The 25,836-nt window shown below is 48.0% G+C and overlaps 1 protein-coding gene across 2 annotated transcripts in view; it reads right to left on the bottom strand.

Annotated features, from left to right (window-relative positions):
• Nucleotides 1–1,629: 1,629 nt before the first annotated feature.
• Nucleotides 1,630–25,836, bottom strand: part of LOC144144566 (uncharacterized) — a 34,014-nt gene continuing 9,807 nt past the window's right edge. Inside the window, exons 2-4 of one of the 2 annotated variants that reach the window (XR_013317273.1) lie at nt 21,955–22,092; nt 15,357–15,498; nt 1,630–4,412 (exon numbers count right to left, since the gene is read on the bottom strand). Coding sequence is in view for 1 of the 2 variants with exons in the window: in XM_077676076.1 (XP_077532202.1) it covers nt 4,218–4,412; nt 21,955–22,092 (333 nt within the window). In the remaining variant the exon portion in view is untranslated. The remainder of the gene's footprint in view (nt 4,413–15,356; nt 15,499–21,954; nt 22,093–25,836) is intronic. The other variant, XM_077676076.1, reaches the window with a different exon arrangement.

The following is a 25,836-nucleotide window of genomic DNA, read 5'->3' on the forward strand; positions in this document are numbered from 1 at the left end:
GGGCCGTCAGAAACGGTCAGCTAAAACTCTCTAATATTGCTACGTGTATCGTTCTGTAATAATGACAAGAAAAGGAATGCTAGGCTTGTGCGTTTTAGCGGTGAAGAAAACATCGATGTGAAGCTTAATGGCCCTCTTGACTGCCTGAGCCAATTTGTTCCAATTCATATCAGTCAACATAGAGCAGCTTCCTTTTTTCCTTGCAAGCAAGTCAACATCATTTTCGGAAAGTTTTTCTCGACCGCGGCTAAGGCCTTCTCACAAAAAAGAAATTCCGGCATGACTACTAAGGAGCCCTCTTTGTCAGACTCCAGCACACGTAGCTCATTGGATACAAGGGGATGAAAGGTATCATTGTTCCCAGTGCCAGACAAAATAGATCACAAAATGCGACCTTCGTTCAAAGTTTCAGGGCGCACGGAGCAGCGATACGCTCAGAATTTTTTTTTAAAGTGTTTGATTTACCGATGTAACACCCTGTATGTCCTGGTGCTGAGTCTATGTTGCTGAGAGCATCGGACAGAAAACTAGCCAAATTTCTAGTGTTGCGGATGGATGAGCAAAGGGAATCCATAAAAAGAAGACGGTTTCTGAAAAGTTTCCAGATCTCAAAAGTGAATACTATGATCATTCCAAGGCTTTTAGCTGGTATTTGGGCTTGCTCTTGTGAGAGCATGAAGCACAATAACATCGTTTGTGTAAGTGAACGCGAAATTTAAACGAATTTTCAGAAAGGAAGATATTAAAGTTGGATATTTTATCTCAACAACTGATTAATATGTGAAATCCTGGATGGCAAATGAGACATCAAATTGGCGCCTTGATGCGGCCAAACTCAGAATATACAACCATCATCCGCATCGACCGCTTCTTACGGGATGCGAGCAGTTGACGGACACTCGCGCGCGTACGCGCTGAGTGTCAGCCCTCATTCACACAGCCGTTTTTCACCCCGTCACGTCACCGTCTTCTGTCATGGGCCACGGTTTCTCGGTTGATTTTTCGCCGAAAACGGTGCGACGGTGACGGGAAGCCGGGCGCTAAGTTTCCGTTCCATCAACGCGACGGTACCACGCCTGTGGTAAACCATCCAATCAGAAACATTTTTACGGCTAAATTTCGCAAGAAGGGAGAACACGTAAAAATCTAAACCATTGTCTTTACTTTTCAGATTAAGCACCCTCAATTCAAGGCTAAACTAATCACTAGGCAGACGACCCTGTACTCTAACGGAGAGCTCCAGTACGAACGCTACTTTTTTTACGTCTCTGTCGCTGTTTTTTGACCTGACGGTGCCGTGACAGTGAAGGTGGCGGCTTTGCAAACGAGGTCTCAGGCGACTGTCGTAGCACCCTCCTCTTTTGGATGGAACCGATAGTGACTGTTTGCTTGTTTGCTTAGCGCTCACGTGCCTGCCATACGCATGAAACTCGGGAACATTATTTTATCGTTGATATTATCGCACATAAAAAAACGAGAAAAACGCTTACAGTTCGCACTAATGATAAAACAGGTCTGAATAAAAAAACTAAAGTCCTATTTGGGCACTCTCACCAACGTACTCGCGACCAAGCTTGCTTTCGTGAGTAGCGTTGCAAGAAGACTCAAATTTTACGACGGAAATAAGAGGTACCAGGCGTACATTTTACATCAAATCATCGTGTAAAAGTTATTGCATGTGAAAATGCAGAAGGTCCCAGAACCATATTTCGGTAGAGGTAATTCAAGGTAACTTTAGAGTGCTCCGGACATTCATTTAATAGTGAGAGCCTGAATGTCCAACGAGGTGAAAGATCCACCGAGACGGAAGGTCCAATCGAGCCGGAATGTCCAACGTGACGAAGGATCCAACGAGACGAAAGGTCCAATCTAGCCTGAATGTCCAACGAGACGAAAGATCCACCGAGTCTGAACGTCCAACGAGACGAAAGATCCAACGACACGGTATATCCACCATTGGACGTTTCGTCTCGCTCCAAACCTTTAGACGCTGAATCGCTACTAACGAAGGCACGTCCTTATAGGAAACGGACGGAACATGTATTAACAGCGAAACTGTTCTTCGTTAAGGCTTTATGGGACGAATTTTTTGTAACGGGGTACGAATTGTTGTAACGAGAGGGCATACATAGCATTGTGGGGGTGTAAGGTGCGGGACCGCAAGAAAATCTGGTGGTAATGTTATTAACACTTGTCACTACTGTTGAGCAAAAATTAAGCATTAAGCATAGTTGGGGGAAGGCACAAAATGCAGAAGTGATAATTGCGTTCTTCTATTAATAAAAAATACATGTAAGCTTGATTTTTGCGACGGCGAAGAAAAATGCGCAGTGAAAAAACAAAAAGTCTTCGCCGGCCCCGTTCTGGCTGTGTTCAGGAAAGGTTCCAGTAGATGGTGAGAGCGGTGCATCAAAGGAAAAATAAATTTGCGTGAACGGGAATCACTCTGCTGGATTGGAGGAGTTCTATGTCGCTTGCCTTGCAGTTAGCGAACGCCAGGCAGCTGGGCTGTTAACATCAGCGTTCGCGACGACGTTAAATCAGTGGGGCTGACCCAGTTTTTTTATTGAAAGTATCCAGCAAAAAGTTGTACCAACTACTGTGCTACGACTACAACTTATCCATTGAAAGTGCCGTTTCAGTATGTGTGATGGACAATTACAGGTGACAGTTTTATAATGGTTAACGTGGGCTTCAACGGGAGGCTAGTGTTGTCCATGTGCTCTACCAACGTATTGCGGGAGAGCCATTGAACAGGCGGGAAAATTGAATTGAGTAGACGAAAAAAACCCTGCCTATATGCTGCACCCCGGTAGATAGTGTTTTGTGTCGTGCACTCAGTGTCTTCGCTGTCCAACAATGTTCGTGCCTTGGATTGCCGTAATTTTTACAGATTCATCTCCTAAATGAATTTCAAACACTGCGGGAATTTGGTTTATTAAATATGCACACTTTATCGGATTTATTTTGTTAGTAAACTAGAAAACACAACGCGGTACACAGCAGCAACAGAGAGTTACGTGCTCTCACAAGAGACGACTCGTTCAACTGAACAAGATTCCATTGAAAACTCCGTGGAAATTGGACTGAGCAAAACTCCGTGGCATTCATAATGGTAGTTTCTGGAGATGACGAAAATAGCACACGGGGTAGGAGGGTGCGAGAGGATGTGCAGTTACGTGGAAGGAACGGCGGAAGCGTCATCTGTCAGAGGTATTTTTAGGGAAGGAAGTAGATGCGCGGAGATTGGTTTTGACTCACCAAGGCGGTAATAAATCAAGGAGCTTAGTTTAGCTCCTTCGCCCGAAATTTGAAGTGCGTAGGTCCAGCATTTCGCGCAAACTCGGAGCTATCTGTAAAACATCTGCACATATATTGACTATACACCATTGTAATAGTGTGTCGTGAAATTTTGACGCCTCCGGGACCAGACGTTTGGTTGGGTGTTGAATCACCTGCAATGCCTTTTCAGTGTGTTAGATGTGTAATCTAAAAAAATCTTTCTCGCCCTCTTAGCCGCGTCTGAAGGCGATTTCGTAAACATTTTTCGGCGTATTTGTACGAGTAATATTTATAAGCGAATTCTTTTCAATATATCGATCAGGGAAACGTTTTGGCGAATCTTTAAAAGCACCCAATTTGCTCCAAATTGAGAATTCGCACTATAAGAGCGGTTTAGGGACAAGCCCTCAAACGACCTTTTGTACTCTCTTAAGGGTACATATATCAGCAAAGAGCCATTCGATATCTGAACAGGCAGGCGAGATAATCCCGGATTAGCAATCAGACAATTTTCTCTTTTCGTCTGTAAGGGGCGGAATTTATGACAATCTCACCTAAGTGAGCCCTTATCCCGGCAGACAGTGAGCCGGGCAGTGTTCTTGTAGCAACAGGTGACGGGACATAATGCTAGCGCGACATTTGCAGACAAATGGTAAATGTGGCATGAGGTCTTGTTTATATAGGAAACTGCTTTAACTGAAGCGCTATTACCGCACAACAAAAATTTAAACAATGCGAAACTCAATGCGATGGGCAGTACACGAGGGTGTTCACAGTCAAAAATCAGGTACACAACACGTAGGAATGCATAGTCCTAACATCCTTCCAGGGAGGCTGTCAGTCCAGCTGAGCCGCTCTGATTTACGGGCGGCAACGCTTGTCAAATTAGTACCTGTTTGTTGGATCGTTGTGACAGACTGCAACACTCGTCACGTCTAACAAGTTAGCGCGGCTGCTTTGTCTTTCGCAACCGTTCTAATCTTGTTGGCGATGTCCTTGATCCTCTCCGTTCCCGCCAGGTGAAGGTCCTTCACGTTACCGCATTCGTTCCCCCAGTCTTCGCACTCGACGTCAAATATGGCCAGGCCAAGCTTGAAATCAGAGTAGTACTGCTTGGACACCTTGCAATACTGGAAGGAACGATTACGAACAGTGAATAATGGCCTTACACAAACAACGGCACAAGGTGAGAAAGTTTCAGACGATGTTACGCCCCTGCATTGAGGCTTACGAACTGAAAGCAATTATTTTGTTGGTATTTTCAACGTACAGAAAATTCCAGCTGACTACTTTTCAACGGAATTGTAAGCTTGCCGACTCAGTGCAAGATTACCGCAGTACTAGTTAGTGATCGGGCGGTGATGGTTTGCCAAAGACCTGTGATAAAAAGGCTCGTTGATGACGTTGATCACGCACGAAATATCTGTATAGGTACTCGGGCGCTTCGCAGCCTTACAGAACAATTCAGCTAGGTTTACCATGCCTTGCAAAAGAAAGAACCAAAAGTTGTATTAGGAAATTCAGCACGCGGGTTATGGCCTGTGGTGCTTAAATTAGGGAAGAAGAATGAGATTTCTCTTTCAAGTGCGTAACGCGGTAAGGAGCAGAACATGACAACATGTGGTAGCGCAAACACTCACACCATCCTCCTTCACACAAACCTCACTAACGCAAAGGAGAAAGATCATGTTAGTTGGCTCGTTCCACCAAATGAAGCGGTATTTCCCATGAGGGTTCTTTTAATGCATAGCATTTTTCCCCAACAGCCAGGACCGTGTAAAGCCCTGCATTTACACAAAAATGCAGATATCGCGGAAGTTCCTCCTGTAATCGCTATAGTACCGTCCCACGAAATTTTGAACAACTAAAAAAGTAAGAATAATACAGTGGAACCCCGATAATACGACTTTCAAGGGACCGCGCGAAAGCGTCGTAGGACCATAAGAAAGCACCGTAGAAAAGCGTCGTTGCAAAAATACAGCGACTCTGTCACTACGCGTTACCGACAAACACGTTTCCCAATCCCACTAAATTACACCTAATTCAGCCAGCCCTGTACCTTTACCCTGACTTTACTGCCTGCCAGTCCCTGGGCACCCTTCAGCACCTTATGTTGGGATGCCCGAGAGATCTCTATCCGAAAATAACCGCATGTGAGCAGTGGGAGGAGGCGTTGCGCTGCCCAGACCAGGAGGCTCAAGTTTCACTGGCAGCCCGGGCGGCCGCTGTCGCCGCCAAATTGGCGGCCACCATCGTCAACTGACTGTGCTCCTAAATAAATGTGTTTCTTCTTCTTCTTCTTCTTCTTCTTCTTCTTCTTCGTCGTCGTGGCGACGACGTGTCTTGGAACATATGGGAGTCAAAAATATGAGAGCGAATGACTAAAGAATCACCTCAAAATACGATAAAATTAGCACGTACACGAGTTCCGAACCTACGTCGGTTGATGTAGTGCTTAATCGGCAGCTCGTCAACGCAAATGTCGAGCTTGGTCGTGTTTAAACGCCATGCACGCGCGTACACAGTCAGTTGTATTCCATTCCATTATTCTGGTCGGTTCTAGACAATTATAACCCTAACAAAAAGCAGCCGAATTCCCTATGCACGGTCCCTGTCCCTGTCACGGTCAAGCACAGGGGCTTTTTTAGAGGTTGTCGTACATTCCAATTACTCCTCCCTCCTTCGTTTCCGGGAAACTTCTGCGCGACCCTGTGTTTATCAACAACTTGACGAGCACACCGTATCATATATTACGGGCGGTTTCGGTAGAGTAGTGTGTATTTTGGGGCCGTGCGCGCCTGCCGCTTTGTTCTACTGTGCATATGATCAGTCAAAACAATTATTCCACCCTCGGTTTTGCTCCTGATGAACTAGAACCCATTTTTTTCTGTAACGGATGTTCGTTCATTTTATACGTACTCAGTAGAGGCATTGGTTTCCTGAACTTTCTCACTCGTGCGAGCAGGGCAGCCTATGTTCATTTTTCGCTCATTGATAACCACAGAAGCACTCTCGACTATTCTGCGCGACACTGCACTAGCATGGACCAGTTCAGGTGAAAAATGCCCCTAATGCTGCTAGTTGCGAAATGTGGAGGATTTGGTTGTCGGCCGCGGCCCTATATCCCCCTTCTCCCCCTCACCCCCCTCCCCCAAAGCCTACCTTGTTTCTTGTTTAAGTGGGTTGAAGGAAAGTGTTTACTCTATATAAAGACATAGCACTTCCAAAATACACACGTCAGTATTTCGTCCTCAGAAAGTACAATTGATTTTTTACATGTACAAAGCACGAGTTTAACACTGAACAAATCATGCCCTAAACGATGCATTGAACGTTGACATGGTCGTTGACAGTTCAATAAGAAAGTATTGTTTCGGATGCGCGAATACAATCCACGAACCACGCTCATTACAATGCAGAAAAAATAGAAAAAGAAACAACTTCCGTGAAAAAAAAGCGCGACTTTGACTGAACGGATGCCATCCACTGCTCCATGAAAAACCTGGAGAGTGTGCGAATTTACTGTGTACGACATTGAGACCCACCCTTGGTGTCATGGTTTTTTACCTGATTTGAAGGATTCCTGGTTGATTAACGCAACATTTCTTTAATAACAGTAGCGCAATAAGGTTCTAGAAAGCCCTCACTATAACCGATATTTGGCAACGGGACTGTTTTGGATGCGACTGAGATGTGGCCCTGCAGAAATGGCGGTCGCCGTGCTTTGGTTTACGCTTTACGCTTAAACGTTCGTTCGATATTGATTCTTTATTATCTCTACCGTGACTCCTCTTCTGCTTTTAACTGAGCTTATATTTTCTACAAGCATGGCTCTTCGCAGAGGACCATGCGGTTTGCAACTCCGGAAAACGATTGGTCACCAAATCGAACGACCGAAGCGTCGTCAGCCGAAATACGGATCGTATACATTAGCGCTAGTGTTGAGCTGTATTACTTTCATGGACCTTACTATGTTTATTACAATATAGGAACTCCCAGAACAGAGCCGCATTCATTACTGCGCGAATGTTTTTGGGGCACGTTCTTGCTTCTCGATCTATTCCGGACTACCGTTTGTGGCCGACCGGTGTTTCGGCGGCTTCGTTCAGCGAGCAAGTCACAGCACGCGGAATTTTGACCGGCCGACATGTTCGTGTCACCGCGGGCGTCGTGTGACAAGGCGGTACAAGGCGGTCTGCCAACTAGGAAGTCGTCGTTACCGCCGTGTCGTCGTCGTGTAGGCCTACTCAACGCGCATAAACGAGAAGGGCAGTAATACACTGAAAAAGATAAATATGGATGAGCACGATAGCGTTAAGCGTGCAGCAGGAAGCGCTAATTACCCAAATGTGTCATGCAACCCTTCGATGCTGAGCAGACGACGCTTCTCTTTGCCGGAAGTGAGAAAGAAAAGCCGCCCAATTGTAAGATTGCTGCTTCATGACGCACATGGGAGAATCGATGACGTACATGCGGAAAGATGGCGGAGCCCAAAAACACACAAGAAATGGTGAGATCGCGCAAACGAACTGTGCAACGAGAGTGTGAGCTTTCCGCTGCATGGAAAAATGCTATAGGTACATGGCAGAGACGACGTTTACAACCGAGCCTAACGATTCCGCAAGGGTAAAAGTTTTAGTGTGCTCAAAACGCCTTTCAGGACCATGTTAAGGACGTCATTCGGCTTCCAGTTTTGTTCAATGTAGGCATACTCCTCAGTGTATTTAAATGTCACAAGTACTGCTTTGGTTGTTTCTGATTTTAATATATGTGATGTTGTGAGAATCGGCATTATTTGTTTTGTAGAACGCATTCGCGCTCGTTGGCCTGCGTCACGCCGCTGCGGCTGGCACAGTGACTTCATGCAACAGTTTCATTTAATTTAAATTTTGTTGTTCATCTTGGAGGCACAAAGAGGTAGTATAGAAAAACTGCGCGGTGCATTGGAGTACGCTGGGCGTAGAGTTAATACTACACACTCTAGAGAAAAAGCTACCCGGCCAGCCCATGTATTTCAACTACGGTTCTAGGGACCATAATTCAACCGTGCTAAATAAATCCGAGCGCAGCCATGATGCCATGCATACAGCGTTGCCTGCTGTCTTTTTGCTTACTAAAGTTGGCTGCAGTAATGGGATTCAACTGTTAACAAATGAACTATCATTGCAGCTTCCGTTGCAGTGAATGCGCAAATGCGCAAGGACAACTTTTGTGTAACAAAACGTTGCGTGAAGTTTTTCCTGGGGGCAGGTAGCCAGTATTTCTACGATGTTAACGCATAGATGCGGAGGTGAATTCTTCGGAACTTTAAAGGGTAGTGCGTAGAGTAGTGCGTACTTCGTACGCTTCCAAATAGCTTTTGCGATGCGTTAGCGGAGTTCGGCGTACTGGAGTTAAGCGGACGTGTTTTTTCGCGCTCCTCCGCTTCTAAAAGACTTCGTTTCGGCGGCCCGTTTTCCGTGTGGACCGTCGCCCTGGATTTGGATGCCGCACGGCTTTCGCTCTGCTAATGTGGGCCGTCAAGTGCCAGCTCCCGCTCCCCCGTACCCAAATGTCGGGCAGACTGCATTCCAGCAACCTCCAAAGTGATCGGAACCGCTACGGAATTCGTTCGTCGTCACAGCAAGCTCGCCTCTATGATTCGCCGTTCCCGTCGAGGCTTCTCGTCTCCCGGAAGCAGCATGACGGCAGCCAGTAGTGTTCGAGGTGTGTTCTGTGCGAAGGAATTCATCACAGTAGATCCACTCTTCTCTACCCTTTCCCCACCTTTCCTCACCTTTACTTTTCTCTATCCTATCCTACTTCCCCTAATATTCCCACCCCAGAACTGGGTTGAATGCAGGGGAGCTCCATGAGAGCTGAATAATATCCCCAGTCTATGTCATTTCTTTCTTCCTTTAAAAAGGAATCACTTTCCCCTTTCTGCTACTTTTTCCTGATTTTTTCCTGATTGCTTCGCCCGTGTTCGCGCGTTCCCTGTCTCTGTATGTCTTCTTTTGTGTTGGGTAAAAAAATCAGCAAATGTCCAGCGCTAGCCTTGTGTAGTCTCTTTGTTGGAACGTCTCTACCGCGCTATTTTAACATGCTTCACACGTCCCATCCTCCCCACGGATGCGTCAGCTCATTGTCTTGTCGCGCGCCGTTGAGGGGCTCTTCTGAGCTCTGAGCTCGAGGGAGTCTTTGAGCTCGAGTGTCTCGGCCATCACATCTGAGCGCAGCGATTCTCCCTTTAGTAAACCATCGTACGTCCAGGCCTTAAAGGATGCCCCAGCACCCAACATCCTCCGCCACCTTTTAGAGTTCCTTGACCTAGTAAATTTTTCGTGACACTTTATACCCCATCTGCGGGGAACTCTGCCATCCCCTGATTGAACTTCTTCGTACAACTAAGGGCTCCTCATCCGCGATTTGCTGGCCTGCCGCACCTCAAGCCGAGTTTGATGTTGCTAAGGAAGCCGTCGCCGATACGGTGTTTCTCAATCACCAGAGAATTGAGATGCCCACTCGCATTATGGTGGACAGCGTTGCAATCGGCGCTTTACTCCAGCAGAAAATTGACTCCGAGTGGCACCTGCTGGGTACCTTTTCTCGGAAGATTCAACCTTCCGAAACTCGCTACAGCGTTTTCGGCCGTGATCATTAACTCCACCACCCAAACTCCACCACCCAAAACTTCGGGCACATTTTGAATGGTCAGTCGTTTCACATTTTGACCGACCATAAGCCTCTGGTGTAGTTTTCCATACGAACTCCTCCAAGCACGTCGTACGAGAACACCGTCATCTTGCTTATATATCGGAATTCACAACCGATGTTCGACACATCAAGGGCACCGACAATGAGGCAGCGCACGTGCTCTAATGCATTACCTCCGTTGGCGCTTCCGCATCTGGAATAGACTGAAACCGTCTAGTCCGGGCGCAGTTGGAAGACGCTTAACTGCAAGCACTGCAAGACCACCCCGATTCCCTCCGTCTACAACTCGTGCCTCATCCACTGTTGTCTGGGTCACTGTGGTGCGACGTATCAGACCCCTGCACATCGTCTATTTGTTGCGGCTGCTTTTCGTCGTGCTGTGTTCAATCGCTTCTTGACACCTGCTGCCCCAGCATCAAAACCACTCAACGTTTTATTACACAATCGTACGTTTGGGCGAGCAATACCATTGATGTCCGCCACTAGGCCCGCGCGTGTGTCGGTTGTCCGACCACCAAAGTGATCCGCCAAACAAAGACTCCCACATAGTCTTTCTTGCCAACAACCTCTCGCTTTGACCACTTACATCTTCATTTGGTTGGACCACTTCCTGGCTCTAATGACTGCCGATACATTCTTAGAATCATTGACTGCTTCAGTCGTTGACCCTAAGCCATGCCCATTCCAGACGTCACTGAAGAAACGGTTGCCAAAATCTTCGTTTCAACTTGTGTGTGCCGCTTCTGCTGCCTCGGTATTGTTACCGCGCATCGAGGCATCATCATCGTCATTATCAGAACTTGCCTATCTACGCCCACTGCAGGGAAAGGCCTCTCCTATTAATCTTCAATTATACCGTTCCTGTGCTAACTGCGACTAATTTATCCCCGCTAACTTGATCTCACCTGCCCATCACACTTTCTGCCACCCCCTGCAGCACTTGCGTTCTCTAGAGATTCACTCTGTTATCGTTAATGACCAACGGTTATCTTGCCTTCACATTACATGCCCTGCCCACATCCATTTCTTCTTCTTAATTTCTACTAATATGTCCTCAATACGCGTTTGTTTCCTGACCCACTCCGCTCTCTTCTTGTCCCTTGGTGTTACACCTATTATCTTCCATTCCATTGCTCACTGAGTCGTCCTCAATTTTAGTTGAACCCCCTTAGTCAGCCTCAAATTTATGCCCCGTAGGTCAGTACCGGTAAGATGCAGCTGTCATACACTTTCTTCTTCAGGGACAATGGTAGGCTGCCTTTCATTACCTGAGAACGCCTGCCGTATGCACTCCACCCCATTCTTATCCTTCTAATTATCTCTGCCTCATGGTTGTGATACAGGGTCACAACATAGCCTAAGTAGATATATTCGCTTACCACTTCCACAGCCTCGCCACCTATCTCAAACCACTGTGGTGTTCCGAGGTTATTGATCTATACTTTTGTTTTCTGTATAATATTTTCATACCCACGGTTCTAAGTTTGTCTAATGCGGAAAGCATGCTTTGCAATTCGACCCTCGAATTACTTAGCAAGTTAACGTCATCAGCAAATCTGATGTTACTGAGTTATTCTCCATTAACCTTTACTCCCACCTGTTCCCAATCCAATGTTCTAAATACTCCTTGTTAAACATACTGTGAATAACACTGGAGAGATTGTGTCTCCTTGTCTGACGCCCTTCCTTATGGGTATTTTATTGCTCTCCTTATAGAGGATGACGGTAGCTGTGGACCCATTGTAAATATCCTCTAGTATTCTTACATAATGCTCATCTACACCCTGGTTCCGTAATGCCTGAATGACTGCGGAGATTTCGACCGAGTCAAATGCTTTCTCAAATTGTATGAAGCCAATATATAGGAGTTCAATATACTCAGCAAATTTTATGACCAGATTGATCGTGGGAATATGGCCTACTGTTGAATAATCTTTACGAAACCCTGCTTGGTCTTTAGGTTGACTGAAATCCAAAGTGGCAGAAATTCTGTTAGAGATTATCTTGGTAAGTAATTTGGTGGCGACCGAGAGCAAGCTGATCGGCCGGCAATTTTTCAAGTCCTTCATGTCAGTTCTTTTATAAATTAGGATGATGTTCGCGTTCTTCCAAGATTGCGGTACACTCGGGGTCATTAGGCATTGAGTACAACTTAGCACGCTTCTTCATGGTGCTTCTTTCAGGGATTCTTAGCATTCTCTGCTGTGACGCAGCAGAGGGTGCTAAGAATTTCTGGAGCCGGACAGGCCGCCGTTGTAATATGAATCTGCAGGCAATCTCAATGTACTTTATTCACTTACCTAAACCGCCTGCCAGGGCCTAAACACTGCCACGCCACGGCATACCATCCCTGTGCCATTGGAATGGTTGAACTGTTCTATCTCTAGCTCAAGACTGTCCCCACCGCGCTTTTTCAATCGAGAGCACTGGATGGATAACCTTCCTATAGTGCTTCTTGGCCTACGTGCTGTCCTTCGTCGGTATCTCGGCTGTTCAATGGCTAAACTAGTCTGCGGCGCCCCCCTGCGGGTTCCTGGTGACTTGTTCGTCCCTTTGGCCTCCCTGTCCCAGCCGCTGCAGTACCTCGAACGCCTGCAGGACTGTTGAGAGTCTGCGTCCAGTCCAGCCTCGATCGCGTGACCGGAGCATATTTGTGCATCCTGACCTTGCGTCTTCAACCCACGTTTTCCTCAGGTGAGACGCTGTGAAGGCGCCCCTTACACCCTCCTATGATGGACCTTACCGTGTACTTAACAAGACGCCAAAGTCTGCCGCCATCCTGTCTAATGGACGAGAAGCCTCGTTAGACCGCCTCAAGCCATCCTACCTCGAGACGCCACTTAACAAACTCCGTTCAGAAATCTGAGTCCTAACATGCGATCTGCCTAGAACCTAAACCAACACACCGGTGTGTCGCCATCGTGTGCGATTCGACTTTCTGTCTGGGCGGGGGACCCTGTAGCGCCCCTTTATCAGTGCTCTCAACCGGCGCCTTGGCAACCGCCATCAAATGTGAGAAAAGTGATGTCACGAGTGCCATGTGCTCGGTGCGCCAGCAGAGCACGGGCAGTTCACTTCTGGAAACCTGCACGCTGGTACTCTGTCAGGCGCTGCGCTGCGACTCCATGATTCCCGACACTAAGAATCACAAAAGTTCACTTGCGCCAACTGCCAGTGACCTCACGTGGCCTACACTCGAACACGCGGAAAGTTTAAACAGGAGGAGCAAATTATCAATGTTAACGTCACGGAGAACATCTTTTAGAGGCGCGAAAGGGGTCTGCCTCTTTGCTCTTTCCCCCTGGGGAGGTACGCCGACGCCACTCACCGGGGAACGGAGGGCGTTTGGGTTAGGCGGCGACTCAGGTCAGCGAGACTGATCTGGTCCCGCCCAGTGCCCCCCGCTGGGTTGTCTGCGGCAGCCCAACCCAGAACCGAACCGCCTGCAGAGCCTGCAGTGGTTGCGGCGGCCACAAACGGCATTGGGTGCAATGCCGTTCCTTTCGTTGCCCCTCCTCCAGCCCACAGTACAGCTGCTTGCACAGAGGAGATGGAAACGGGGAAGCCCGTGGTAGCTCCCATCCTCGCCCCACCGCCTGGCCCGCCCGTGGTGCTGCCAACATCCGTGGTGGGGCAGGCTACACTGAAGGGCACCGCAAAGGGTGCCCTTCAGTGCAGCCAAAGACCCCGGTCCGCCGGGCAACCCCAGGACATCTGATGCTGAGGTGGATTGGGTACCTTTCCTGTGTGCGTCGCAGCACAAGGAACAGGTCTTTTTATCTAAACTTCTATAGAAGCCAAAAAAACCTCTGCCGAGAGTCGCAGCCCCGAATGACCTTACGTAAACAATCACACTCCAGTAGGTCCGAACAATCAATACTGGGAAAAGAAAATACCATATTTACCCTATTCTAAGCTTCCCCCCCCCCTTTTTCCACGATAACGATGCCCAAACCAGAGTCCTTCAATGCTTTACTGGTCACGAAACTGCTCCGTAACTCAATGGGAGAGCTTCATATGCTGCGTTTGGCCGCCGCGCGGTGGCGCCACCCTCTCACTGAGGTCACTCCTCGGGCGGCGTTGCGCTGTCTCGAACGGCGGAGCCGCGGCGAGTTGTGTTTGTTAAATGCGGGAAAAAAAAATGTAACGTGCATATCGCGCTCTCGTGATGCGACTTTAGTGCAACGACGATGCCGAACATGTGTTGCGTCCCGGGATGTCGGTCCTTGTACAACGATACCACAGAAAATGTTTCCTTGTTCTGTTGACCGAGAGACGGGAAGCTGCGTGAGAATTGGAGGCGTGCCATTCCAAGGCAAGCAACGGGAGATTTCAGCTTCGATTATAAGTGTGCGGCAGTGTGTGGCAATGTACTGTGTGTGAGAATTGAAAAAGCAATGTACCATTTTGAGAGCAGCGTGGACCTAGAATTGTACAAGGCTAACTTAAAGCCGGATTTTTGTCATATTACTCAGGTTGTAGCGGTGCTTCATTACGTGTTCGCAAACTTGTATTATCTTGCGCTGAAGCTCGCGTGTAAAAAAGCTTTGGGACGTCCTTGTGCTTTTACTTTTCATATTTCCGCGAATTATTCCTTAGGGTTCGTTTTGTTTGTTTTGTAACCGCGCGTGGCCGATTGCGGTTTCTTATCTGGCGTTTCAACCGGAGCGCCCGTTTGCTCTCTTTGTCGTACGTCCCGTCGGGGAATATTGTTGGATATGGAAAGGGTGCCACCTTGTCGCAAACTTGATTTTTTGTTTCTTCGACAATGTTCTCAATCCTATTTCCATGCATCTGAAATTAATAACTGTCCGAGAGTAATGCATGCATAGCAAACGCCGCGCAACTCACTTAATCGACGTTCATCTGTGCACGTCACACTGCGGACTGCTTCTTCGACGTTTGTGTTTCATTCTAGTCTTTTGTAGTGCAGGAGCTCGCTAGCTCGCTGCGTTCAGAAAAACTTTGCTTCGTTCTTGGCTACGTGGAAATATTCCGTTTCCTCCGTGTGCTGCACATCGCAGCGCGAAAAAATAAATTTTTGTACGCTGGACCACGCTCTTTTGTCTCCCTTCGTAACATTGAAATTTTTTGTTGCGTGTGATAAAATCAGTTTTATTGTTCTTTTTTCGCTTCCTGTTTTTGCAAGTATCTCAAAGCGTGGATGCAGAAAGACACATGGTGCACCATTGCATTGAAGGACTCTGCCCAAACTAAGGAAGGTGCTTAGATTCGAAAAATGTATACTAGCCCTCCCTCCCGCTACGAACTTTTTTCGCGGCCATATCTCGGGTGGCAGGAATAATGTTTTATAGGGCAAAGATTCAAACGAAAAACAGGTACAGACACTGAACCCACCGCTTACGTCTGATACTCACTCAACCGCACTACCATTCATGTCCGTGGGGCCGCTTGCACCTCCGCTCTCAGAATCCCCCAGCAGGTCTTCTGCTCCGTTGAAGTGGTTTGTAATTCACCGCAACAGCAGCCCGGACCGGCTTCAACGCGTCTGAAATCCTTCTTGCGACGGTTTCGAAAGGAAGGGAGTGTGCATAAAATTGGGGGGCTGCTTAGAATCGCAAAAATAGGGTATTGTTCAAGTATAGAGGCCTTCTTAATAATAGTGCCGATAAGGACTAGATAATGCATTCTAATCAACCAAGTGTAATGTGTCTCCAAGAAACGCACTCAAATTCCAAACAAAACAAATTTCTTTAATTATATGGTATTCAGAAAGGACAGGGATGGTTGCACACATTCTTCGAGGGGTGCGGGTATAATCGCCAGGAAATCCTTACGATTCCACCCTGTCAATCTGACCACTTTCCTTAAGTCTGTAGCAATTCGAACAATATTTGATCGGTTATTAACGGTATGCTCCCTCTACATTCTTCTTGATATTTCACTTTCGAGCTCTGCTTTCGAGGCGCTGGTTGTGCCGCTGCCCGAGCCATATATCCTTACAGGGACCTGAAGGCGGCCAATTCTCTTAGGGGCTCTTCCCGCACGAACGAGTGAATTCCCGAGATCGCCTGATAGAGACGTTGCTAACAACCTCGTCAGCGTGCCTTTTCAACATAAAATTAAATACACTACATACCATAATTTACAGCACAACACATACTCACGTCTTGTCTTGACCATTGAATCTGCAGTTCTCTTTCCATCACTTGAGTGGGGGGGAGGGGGGGGGGGCACAGACCGATATGGTATTGACCACTTCCCTACCTCGCTAACGTATAGGTAAATGCCCAAACAGTGCAACGTTACCGATAAATCCAGACTACACCCTACATCCAGACACTACATCCATAACACAAATACACGGGAGGGACGCAGCCCCACTCATCACGGCGCACATCCTCGACGCCACCAAAAAGTCGATTTCCCAGGCCTGCGTTTCCCACTGCAACCTGAGTAGGCGCTGGTGGAACAAGGCGTAGGGTATCCTTCGTCAATACCCCACGTCGCAGAACCTCATTCCTTCACACGGGCGAAAGCACTTGGAAAGCGTGTGCGCCGTGAAACGATTATTATTAGGGGTGTGCGAATATCAATTTTTTCGAATACGAATCGAATACGAATATCGAGCTTCGAATATCGAATCGAATATCGAAAATAAGCTTTCATAAATAGGCTTTCAGAACTAACTTTTTTATTTCTTTGTGGATTTTGATGACAATTGGCACAACTGGAAATGGTTGCGTTATAGCACCAAACAAGTCGAAGTATTATTTTGAAATCTGTCTATTTATAAAATTTTTTTTCTGTTCACTTTGTACCGAGCTTGAGCGGCCTATAAAACATGATAGAGAACTTGTTCGAAGTGCTTCGCATTCCCAAATGAATGGAAAAGGTCGTGACAGTCAGAATGTTTTTATTAAAACAGAATTTTTTTAATTCTCAGTTTTTCAGATGTGAATGTACAAAAGGCATATAGACCATGAACGACAGCATGAATAAATAATTCACAGAAGTAAACCTGAAAAACCAAGAGTGTCACGACCGCAGGTGTCCATCAAGGAATGTAACGCAAATAACGGAATAAAATACACATAGCTGTCCCAAGGAAATCACTACAACAAACGACGTACGTGGCAAAAAAAAAAAAAAACGTTTTGAGAAAACGGCTTCCGAGGTTGCAACATAAATATTATTCATGAAAAATGGCAAGGGTTGTAGCCTTTCGTGTCCTTTTCAACACGGGGTTCTTGAAATTGGAGTGCCTTTTGCAGCCTTTTTCTTTCTAGAAAGCATCATTTTTAGCTCCTCTGTGAAGAGTACATAGCCCAGTTTGCGGACCAAACGGGCGGAGATAGCTTTCAAATTCAAAGCAAAGCAGGTTACCAGGTTGCCTGTATTGCACTGGACAACTTCCCCCTGCAGTGTTATGACCATGAAAACAAGGGAAGCCCTCTTTTTTTACCTAAATTTGAAAACTGACTTTTGACTTCTTTTATGCTGTAATTATAACCTTGCCTGGAGCAGCAACTTCGTACTCGTACGCGCAGGTGTTCATTGCCAAAAGTTTATATACAACAAGGATACAAATGAGCTAATTTGAAGCTTGGTATAATATTCTGCGTAACCCCAACTTCAACGCCTTCGCATTTTTTTAGTACTCTTGACATTCAGGGCATCCAATATTCCTCGCAGCACAACCAATATGCACTAACTATTGATTGATTGTAGGGTTTAACGCGCCGACGCGACGCAGGCAATGAGGCGCGCCGTAGTGGCGGGCTCCGGATTTAATTTGACCACCTGGGGATCTTTACATGCGCCTAAATCTCGTACAGACGGGCGTTTTTGCTTTTCGCCTCCATCAGAAAAGCGGCCTCCACGGCCTGGAATTGAACCCGCGACCTCGCGCTCAGCAGCGCAACGCCTTAGCCACTGAGACACCCTGCGGGTTGCACTAAACTATAGATGTATGTATTGGTCATAATTAATAGTTTCCCTAAAAATTCAATTTGTTAAATGGTACGATGGTACGGTACATTTTTTACGCATTGGTAATAATATTTTCCCTAAAAAATTGCGATTTTTAAATGCTACGAAAATAAGGTACATTTTTAACGCCATCAACACGTTTTTGTTCCTGACTCAGACCTGTTTGCATGATTACTCGAAGTGCACGGGAAACGTTGCGCAAGAAAGCAATATGGCTCGCCCGCATCGCGGCCATCGTATACCGCAACATGTCATGCTTTGTTTAGCCATGAAATGGCCCTTCAGGTTGCTTTTAAGATTAAATTTAACGTCACAAGAATTAATTACAACTACTGGCGCTCAATCGCACCAGGTTGCGCAATAAGGAGATGCTCCAACGCGCAGCGGCTACGCCGTGCGCACGGCAGCTTTTGAGGCGTCAGCCGTTTTAGCGTGTAAGCATCGCAAATCAGACGAAATGTTCACTTCGCGAAACGCTATCACAACTAAGGCGCTATCACAACCGCTATCACAAGCGCGCACACCGCGTTTCACCCACCGGGGTAAAGTCAAGCGCACCACGAAGCGTTCGATGACCTCCGCCTTTCGAGCATCGCAACTTCCCGTAATCTGGCTTTTAATCTCAGGCATTCCCATCTCAATAAAGTCTGCGTTGAATACCAGAGCAGGTAAAATGACAACAGGAACCTGGCCGAGCGAAGCAGCTAAAATGAACTCTAAAAGGCGGCCGCCATCTTGCAAGCATTGCCGTGGCGACGCCCAATCAGGAGGGCCGTTGCAGCGTGCACCAGCCGGAAGGCCATTCGCGCTTCAGAATCTATTTCTGCCTTGGTTTGTGCGTGTGTATTTTTCTGCCGTTCGTGCGTCTGGGAATAAACGAAAATAAAACTGGTGGCCGGAACCGGAAAGCGGATCGCTTGGCCGATTCAATGGTACCAAAATGGCCGCGCCTGGTGGAACCGTTGCGGAGTTACATACAGCGCTCCAAAAATTTCCGTTTTTTTGCCCTTTTGCGCTGACATTTTCTCACAGCGGCTAGCCAAAGTATTTCTACTCCCACTTTGCGATGACTTTCGGCGGGAAATCTTTGCAAACGCATGGAACAGAAAACAAAGAAACAATGTTTTGCTTTCAAAAAAACGATGTTTTGTCATTTTTTTTTTTTCGAAGTTGAAAGGCGCGTCCCCCCTTCAAATCAATACAAATATTCGACAGTAGCCGATTATTCCAACCCTCTCGAATATTCTAATTGTTTCGAATACATAGTTTTCGAAGCGAATACAAATATGACAAATCTAATATTCGAGTAATATTCGAATTTTTCGAATATTCGCACACCCCTATTTTAAAGTGAACCCTGGAAAAAGTTCTTGTGTTCACGAGAAGGCGCAGGATCCATTCGGACCCTGATATCACTCATAATTGTGTTCTAATACTGGTCAGAGGGGAACAGAGGTTTCTAGGCTTAATATTGGATAGCAAACTGACATTTATCCCACACTTGAAACAGGTTACACAAAAATGCTTAAAAACAGTGAACATTCATAAATTCATCTCACACCAATCCTACGGTGGAGACAAACAACTTCTGCTTGTCTACTGCTTTGATAGGATCCCGGCTGGATTATGCCAGTATTCTTCATGGCTGAAAGACTAAAATCTAAACCGGCGCGAGTCACGCGCAGGATGGCAGCGTGATGGCGCCCGCGTGCTTACGTTCGCGCTCCTCGAACGCGGCTTGAGTGGGCGGTTTTTGGGCGTGGGATTTTGGCGGGAACTCGATAGTGAGGTCTGTGTCCATTGTCACGTGAACGGATGGTGGGGTGGTCTTTACCAGCTCGGAACAATGGATACAAGGAAGCCGTTGACGTGTTTAACAACATACATTTAATGCACACACAAAAAACCCTCAGGCAACGCACTCGATATTTAAACTACACACAAACGATAAAGACTCAAACCTCTACAATCCCAACATACAACTCACATACAAACCCCTAACTTAACACCTCAATATACAATTCAAATCAACCCTCAAACGTCTCTACAATAAAGCTCTACACCTTCAGTCCATGTTCACTCATTACGTCAAGTCCTACTTCATCTCTTTCTCACTCGAACTCCCTAGTCGTATCCTACGAATATGTCCCTAATGGACTGGCCTACCCCGCTGTCGTCGGCGCTGACGTGTCGCACCCGTTGCGTGGCCGCGACCCGGTGGTAGCCGTCCTCGTCTCGCTTCGGTGCCGGCGTTCGATGCGCGCGGTCACCCCTTGGACGGCGTGGGCTCCGCGCGTCCTCACTTCTTTCCTCTGTGGCTACCCCCTGGTAGCCTCTCTCGCTGGAGGTCCTTGATGCCGGCGTTCGACGCGCGCGGTCATCCCTTCGGCGGCGTGCATCCTCGGTGACTACCCCCTTGTAGCCGCTGCCGCTGGAGGTCTCAGGTAGGCTTGGCACTAACGTCACCTTTCGGGGCCGTCGAGACGAACGTCGACGGAGCGTGGACGCTGGCCGCTGGTGCCCGGCCGATGCCGCTGGGGCCACGAAGACAGGTTCGTGGTGCACCTAGGATGCCGGTGCCGATGCGAAGTCTGCCCGCTCCCGCCCAGGCTCGGATCGCGCGATCGATGGCCTGGCCGCGTCCCCCTGGCCCGTTCGTTGAAGCGCACGTGCTCCGGCCGCCTCCTTGTTTCTTCGATTTCTTGCCTCCCGTTGTCCTGCCTCCCCCTTCTCTTTGTGCGCCCCGCTTTTATACCCTCTGGGCTCTCTCGTGGCGCAGTCCCATTGGCTTCTTGCTTCTTCCCTGTCCTCCTATGGTCATCTCGCCACTTGTCCCATGCGTGGCCTTCCCTGATTGGCCGACCAGTGCGCTGCCACCTTTGCCCATGATTCCTTGGTGCGTCGGCGCTGGCACTTGCTGATTGGCGCGCTGCTGGCGCGCACTTCAAATTGCCGTTCCTTTGTTCCTTTTCCTCGTTTTTTCGGGGGTTTTGATGCGTCCCCTTCTCAGGGGGTGCCCTGACACATGACATCCATTCGAGAACGCGAGCTTCCAGCTTCAACGCTACTTCCTTCAATGCTTCGCAAAAACATGTGGAAACACCGTGAAAGCAAAGTGAAGCAACTTGAACTCTTCGCAGACCGTATTTGCGGAATAATTAGCTGCGGAAATGCCACTGACATTTTATTGGCGTTGCGGGTATGTAACGGTTGAAGTTATCTTTCCTTCAGTGCAGGTATTCAATACATGTGTAATTAGAGGGGTGTAATGAAGATCTAAGACACGGCCGTCATTCCTAGTGCGTATTTGACAAGTGGTAACAGCTTGATGCGCAGGGGTCAGCGTGACAGCTAAGGTTGTTGCGGCGTTGTCTCCGCTGACAGCGCATTTCTGGATTTTCAGAAGTGCTCCGCCAAACCGAATTCTCGCGGCCCCGCTCCTCTTGTCCCCAGTCCCTCCGCGAACGAGGCCGTGCCAACCTCTAATCGCCCCATGAGCGTGTCCTCCTGCACCATTTTGCTCTTCCGACCCCTTCCCACCACCCTCTTCTCCCTGGACTCTCCCTGTCACTTTCCTACATTGTGGACCTTCGTCATGGTGTCACGTCAAGATGGCTAGGCCTAGCAAACTATACTGGTACGCAGCACAATGTTAAAGCAGGGGAATAATAAAAATGGAATTATATTACATACACACGTTAAGCGACAGCTTAGACTCCCAAATACGTTCATCCAAGATACCTTGTCCAGAACGCATCCCCCTGAAATTTTGGCTGGCTCAGCCGGTCGGGTTCGTTGGATTGTCGCCAAGATATTTTTTCTGGCTCTTTCCCTGGCTGCTTGGCTAAACCTGATGAAACTCCGGAAAATGGGGGCGAACTTGTGAGCACTGCTCCGAGTTCCGAGTTAAATATTAGACCACGCCACTTGTACCCCAATTTACCCTTAAGCCTTAAGCTTTATTAAGTATACAGTTCACACTTGGTCTTATCATGGAATGGAAGACAGGAAGGTTGAACTTACTTTCATCCATATGGTGTTGCTATCGTCCCAGGTGACTACTAATTCTTGGTCACCTTGAACTGGGGAGTATGCCGTAATCTGTGTGGGATGAACTTTTGATTTTGTTTTGTCATAGACGGTCCGTGTATCTTTGCAGAACTGAAAGAGCAAGAAAAATGCAAGGTTTTGGGTGCTCTAATGGTCAGGCAAAACAACATGTGCAGGACGGAACGAGCTTCACTATACTTGGGCACAACTGAACAGACGCAATAGCCGATGAAGTATATGTCTCGGCATAAGCGACGGACTCGTGACGCCAATGTGCGGGCAGATATTGAAAGAAGGTCACCTCTAATGCGAAACCTGGTCTACTTTTCTCAATTAGTTTGTCGTCTCTGCATTAATTTATAGAAACAGCAAGTACAAAAAATATAAAAAACGGCTCATGCCGCCTTCAAAACTACTGGCAATTATGCAGTCAGTGCCGCGAAGAGGAGCTGCAGGCTGCGGTGATGAGGCGTAAAGGCTTCCGCTGTTGTTACAAACATTTAACACAACCACTGAGGTCTTCACCAACGTTTCCGCGAGAATTTATTACGCCTGCTTCTCCGCCTCTTGAGGTGACACTTCAGCTAGAGGGGTACATTTTGAGATATCGGATAACATCGTTTTACTCTTCAATGCCCGAAGGCTCTTTACGGGAATTTAATGACATGAATGGAAGGGGGAGGGATAGATGGGTTGGAGTTGGTTTTTCGGCAAAGGAACCCTTCTCTCCGGTAGTCAGCGGTGCTGGCGACGAAGAAGGCCAGATAACAAGCCCTGGGCTTGTTATCATTACGCGCCCAGAGTAGGGCGCGTGTTTTTCTTTCTTTCTTTCTTCCGTATATTTAAAAAAAAATGTTAACTTCATGAACCGTAGTAAAAAAAAGAGCCTAACCACACCCCTATGCCTCTTTGGCGTTGGAGACTGCAGCCCTATCTTTCTGTATAATATATATATATATATATATATATATATATATATATATCTTGTAAGGCCGATGGTAGGTGAAGGCAGGCCAGAACGCGCAAACCGCTTTATTCGGAGGCCGAGCTGGAAGGCAGCAAGATGGCGACCGACCCCGGTTACCGATGATGATAGTTCGAGAAGGCAGCAGAATCGGTGATGATGAGTATATAGAGATATGAAGACGCCGTGGCCGCAACCGGGCGCCAGTGATGATTGCATTCCACTGAGACATTGCATTCAGCGCTCCGAACTTCCGCAAACGAGGCTACCACTGGTCTCACACTATTTTTCCCCCGGGGGCGGGAGCGGCCGCCTGGTCGCGTTTTACTGCGGATTGCGACGGTGGAAAGGCTTGAGGCGGGAAGTGTAGTCAATCTCTGTGCCACGATGACGCCGGTCCGAACTTCCACAAACGGAGGTGACGCGATTGTTCACCGGTGAGGTAGCCTCAAGAACCTTGTAAGGACCAAGGTACCGGTGTAGGACTTTTTCGCAGAGGCCTAGAGAGCGAACCGGTGTCCAGACCAAGACTTCGTCACCAGGTCGGAAAGAAACGGACCGGCGAATAGCGTCGTAGCGGTTTTCGCGGTCTTGTTTGCTTGCTTCTGTGCGCATGCGAGCCAGTCACCGACAGTGGTCAATCCAAGACACGCATTGTTCCGGGAACGATGCAGAAGCGGACACAGGAGCGGTAAAGAAACAGTTATCAAGCACGTGCGATGGATGACGGCCGTAGACAAGATAGAAATGTGCGTACCCTGTAGGGCTTTGAACTGCCGTGTTATAGGCAACGGTAACTGAAGAATATACTGTCCAAATTTCGGTGGTCAGGTCGCATGTACATTGATATCATGTCAGAGATCGTGCGGTGAAACCGTTCGGTGAGGCCGTTCGTTTGTGGATGGTAGCTTGATGTCATTTTGTGGGAGGTATTAGAGGCACGAAGCACTTCGGCAAGGATCTCAGATAGAAACATCTTGCCGTGGTCAATTAACAGTACGCGAGGAGCTCCATGTTGTAGCAGGATGTGTCGCAAAAAGAATGCAGCGACGTCGCCAGCGCTAGCCGAGGGAAGTGGCGCTGTCTCCGCGTAGCGGGTTAAGTGATCAAAGGCAGTGACGATCCAGCGGTTACCAGTGGACGTCGTCGGTAAGGGCCCATACAAATCAATACCGACCACTTCAAACGGCGTAGTTGGACACAGAACAGGCTGGAGGAGACCGAGAGGGGGTGCCGTAGAGCGTTTGCGGTGCTGACAGGGTGAACAAGATGCGACGTATTTCGCGACAATGGTCGAGAGTCCTGGCCAAAAGAAGCGACCTCGAATGCGGTCGTCGGTCTTTTGAAAGCCAAGGTGGCCGGCGATGGCGTCGTCATGAAAAGCTTGCAAGACGCGAATCCGGAGAGAACGAGGCACAACTGGGACCTATGTGGCGCCATTTGGGTGGTGGTTTCTGCGATACAATGCATCGTGTATGAGCTGGAACTGCCGCAGTTGGCGACGTAGGCGGCTATACGGTGGACGTGTCGAACCAGCGAGCCGATCCATTATTTTCCGGCAGTAACTGTCTGCTCGTTGATGATCAACCAAGTCGCGGCGGTCGTCAGCCGGTGCATAGTCGACAGGTGCAACTGATGATGGCGGTGCATGAAAAAGTGATGCCATGTCGTTTGAAGACGGCATCAGCGGGCACCGCGAGAGTGCGTCTGCGTCTACATGCTTGAGCCCGGACTTGTAGGTAATCGCACAGTCGGACTCTTGCAATCGCCGAATCCAGCGTCCCAGGCATCCCGACAAGTTTTTCAGTGAAGACAGCCAGCACAGGGCGTGATGGCCTGTGACGACGGTGAAAACTTGGTCGTGGAGATATGGCCAAAACGTTTGCACAGACCACACAACGGCCAGACACTCCTGTTCCGTTATCGTATAATTCTTCTCCGCTCGTGTTAGAGAGCGGCTGGCATAAGCAACAACCCTCTCGCGGTGATGAGTGTCGCGCTGAAACAAAACGGCGCTAATGCCGTGCCCACTAGCGTCGGTGTGGAGGATCGCCGGTCTTGAGTCATCAAAGTGGCATAATACTGGTGCGGAAGTAAGCGCTTGCTTGAGGTCTTGCAAGGCGTTTTCGTAGTCTTCACTCCAGTCGAAGGGGCTATCAGAATTTATTAGCTGGTTCAGAGGTGCAGCGAGAGTAGCAAAATTGTGGACAAAACGGCGAAAATAGGACGCCAGGCCGAGAAAACTACGCGGCGCTTTTTGTTGCTGAGAGCGAGGAAAATTGGCTACAGCAGAAATTTTGTCTGGGTCGGGGCGCATGCCATCTTTACTGACGACGTGACCAAGAACCTTTATCGATTTGCTAGCAAAACGACATTTCTTGGTGTTCAGAGTCAGACCAGCCTTTGCGAGGCAAGTCAACATCTCGTCCAAACGCTGTAGAAGTTACGCAAAACTTGAAGGAAAGATGACGATGTCGTCAAGGTAACACAGGCATGTTTTCCATTTAAGGCCGCGAAGGGCCCTATCTATCATGGGCTCTTGTGGCTGGGGCGTTGCATAAGCCAAAAGGCATAAGTTAAATTCGTACAAGCCATCTGGAGTCGCAAACGCCGTTTTCTTTGTGTCAGACTCGCGCATGGGGATCTGCCAGTAGCCAGATCGCAGGTACAGACTAGAGAAATATTCAGCGCCTTGTAGACGGTCCAGCGCGTCATCTATGCGCGGCATCGGATATACATCCTACCGGGTAATCCTATTCAAAGCCCGATAGTCCATGCAAAAGCGTACAGGACCGCCTTTTTTTCTCACCAGAACAACAGGAGAAGACCACGGGCTCGAGGAAGGTCGAATAATGTTTCGTTGAAGCATGTCCGCGACGTTTTCTTCGATG

This window comes from Haemaphysalis longicornis, unplaced genomic scaffold, assembly GCF_048455015.1.
Source record: "Haemaphysalis longicornis isolate Haplotype H1 unplaced genomic scaffold, Haemaphysalis longicornis Haplotype H1 scaffold_7, whole genome shotgun sequence".
Lineage (NCBI taxonomy): Eukaryota > Metazoa > Arthropoda > Arachnida > Ixodida > Ixodidae > Haemaphysalis > Haemaphysalis longicornis.